Genomic DNA, 2,755 nt, shown 5'->3' with positions numbered 1-2,755 from the left:
TAGAGGGGTGGTTGTGCCGCAGCGGCGGTACATCGCGTGTAGCTGTTGGGGTGGCGGAAAAGCGGTGACGATGACACATGATTGACTTCGATGGTGGTGCTTCTCGAGCACATGGTCTTAAACTCCGGAGTGAAAAGTTTGTTTTTTTTTTATAAACTCCGTAGCACATGGTCTTAAGATCTTGGCAGCGGTGTAATAGAAAAGTTTGGTTTTTGTATAAGCTCCGTAGCACATGGTCTTAAGCTCCGGAGTAGTGTCGTCAAGATCGATGAGTGCCAAGTTTTCCATAAACAAAAAACAAACTTTTTTCTATCAAACAGAATCCGAGTCAAACTCTATACCACACGCCGCCATCTCCGCCTTTGTGTGACCACGAACGCACGCCCGCCGCAATCCACACACCCTAACCCTAAGACACCGCCCACCCCAAGGCGCACGCGCCGTCGACCATGGATGGACTTCCCGAAGAGCTGCTCGCCGACGTCCTCCGCCACCTCCAGCCGCGGAGCGTCGCCGTCTGCCGGAGCGTCTGCAAGGGCTGGCGCGTGGTGGCCGACGCCGGCGGGATGCTGCTGGCGGTCGCGCACCTCGTGCCACGCCGCCTGCGGGGCATCTACATCAACTACGTCGGGCAGAACCGCCCCTACTTCTTCTCCCGCGAGCCGACGAGCCCCGGCATCGACGCCGCCCTCAAATCCATGCCGCCCCAACGTGGGGGTTGGAAAACCGTCCTGGATCACCGCAACGGCCTCATCCTGTATGGCAGCGGCACTGCCAGAACGCCCTCATCCGCAACTACGACAATGCGTGTGTGCAACCCTGCAACGCGACGGTGGACAACGCTGCCCCCGCGGCCCACTGGTCGCAATGTGTTGCCGTACCTCGTCTTCGACCCAACCGCGTCGCTGCACTACGACGTGCTATGCTTCCCCGAGGAGCCCGATCATGCCTCGTGGCCGTCTTCAGGAGCAAATCATAACACGGATGAGATTAATGATCTGGGCTCCGTGGAATGGCCACCGTCCTCTTACACGGCGCAAGCGTTCTCGTCCAGAACCGGCCGGTGGGAGGAGCGGCGTTTCGTCCGGGAAGGCGACACCACTGTTACCCTGTCAGACGTTTGGTCAGATCCATGGCACCCAACAAGCGGAAGGCTAACGTATTCATATAGCTCTCCACGGTGCCACGGCGTGTATTGGCGAGAGAAATTCTACCTTCATTGCCGCGGTGGCTTCGTCATGAGGTATGTACCCGGCCGGTTCTATGCATTGCAATGCTTAAAGTATTTTATTATTTTATTGACCTCGTGCATGGCTTTATCATAACATGCTTGTTACTAAACGATCTTCGGTGTTGCATAGGTTGTCATTGCAAGAACAGAAGTATCTAGTTATCAAAACCCCCAAATCAGATACTTTTGTCATGGGTCCGTGGTCACTAAATACTGAGGATATTATACCATCGGTCTACCTTGGGAAATCAAAGCAAGGTGTCTATTACACTGCTCTCTATAGACACCAAATTCGGGTGTGGGTACTTCATGAAGCATCAGAGTCATGTCGAACCCCGGAGTGGACACTAAAGCATGAGGCTGTCCTCAAACCCTCAATTGCGCGACACTACTCCCGAGTTTATAGACAAGAAGAGATTGCCGAGTCATGGAACTTAGACCGTGCTGGTCATATTTAGGCGCAAACACGCATAAAAGACCATGACTGGGACTCTGATAACGATAGTGACATTCACGATAGAGGAGAAGAAGGGGCGTCTATACCAGAGGCCGAGAAGGCTCGCATATATTTCAAAATGAGCATGGAATTTGACTTGTTGGGATTCCATCCTTATAAAGAGATTGCTTTCTTCGGGCAAGATTTTGATGGGTTTGCTTACTTTCTTTCTAGCTCTAACTTGCAATACCTAGGGTCATTTTACCCGATTGAGAGACCTTGGTTTTGGAGAAGGGTCTGTCTAGGATAATATGTCACATCTAAGCTGATGTTCACTCTGTCTGTGGTCTATTTTTTTTGTCCTAATTTTTTTTGTTTCTTGTTGCTGCATTATATATTTGTGGAAGCTTACATGTGACATTCTTAAAAAACATCTAGAAGTGAATTAGTCAAACTGTTTGGAGAATCTTTCTAGCAGTATTTGTGTTGCCAAGGGACAGTTGGTGCCAATAATTGTTGTTACAACCACTGTTGATCGCTATGGCATGACATTTCTATGTTATGAATATCCTTTTCCTTTTAATTTTTTTGTGCATTTATGATGTCTTTGCAACCTTTTGCCATTATTATATTATTATAAATGTTGGACGTATGGAAATTAATTTTTGGCTCTCCGGCTCAATGGAACTCAAATTTTGAAATTGATTAAAAATCAATTATAAATCTTGAAAACATTCTGCAAAAAATATTAATGTGCACTACATGATTGCCAAGTTTCATGATGAAAGACATATTGAGTTACAAAACATGCATTTTTAGCACATGCACTATTCACTATAAAAGTATATGAACTTTTATTATATGTTGTGAGCTTTCAGATTTTTTAACTTATAAAGTAAATTTATTATTATTATCCTTGTACAAAACTTCGAGCTCAGGAGGCACAAAAAAAAATCAGTCCAGCATGTACTGATATAACCCTGGAAATATATTGTTCTTTTTTCTCGAAAAATGAATGTTAATGATGACTTCGAAGTCAATCTATTGCCGCTCGTGGCACTCGCAAATCGCAAGTAAAAGCATAAAAC

General features: G+C 46.5%; 1 protein-coding gene across 1 annotated transcript; it reads left to right on the top strand.

Annotated features, from left to right (window-relative positions):
• Positions 1 to 449: 449 nt before the first annotated feature.
• Positions 450 to 2,111, top strand: LOC141022075 (uncharacterized). The gene is made up of 2 exons (XM_073497955.1): positions 450 to 1,118; positions 2,106 to 2,111. The coding sequence occupies exons 1-2, from the start codon at positions 450 to 452 to the stop codon at positions 2,109 to 2,111; spliced, it is 675 nt and encodes a 224-aa protein (XP_073354056.1).
• The last annotated feature ends 644 nt before the right edge of the window (positions 2,112 to 2,755 follow it).

This window comes from Aegilops tauschii, chromosome 4, assembly GCF_002575655.3.
Source record: "Aegilops tauschii subsp. strangulata cultivar AL8/78 chromosome 4, Aet v6.0, whole genome shotgun sequence".
NCBI classification, from domain to species: domain Eukaryota; kingdom Viridiplantae; phylum Streptophyta; class Magnoliopsida; order Poales; family Poaceae; genus Aegilops; species Aegilops tauschii.
This window is presented reverse-complemented; position numbering and strand designations above follow the sequence as displayed.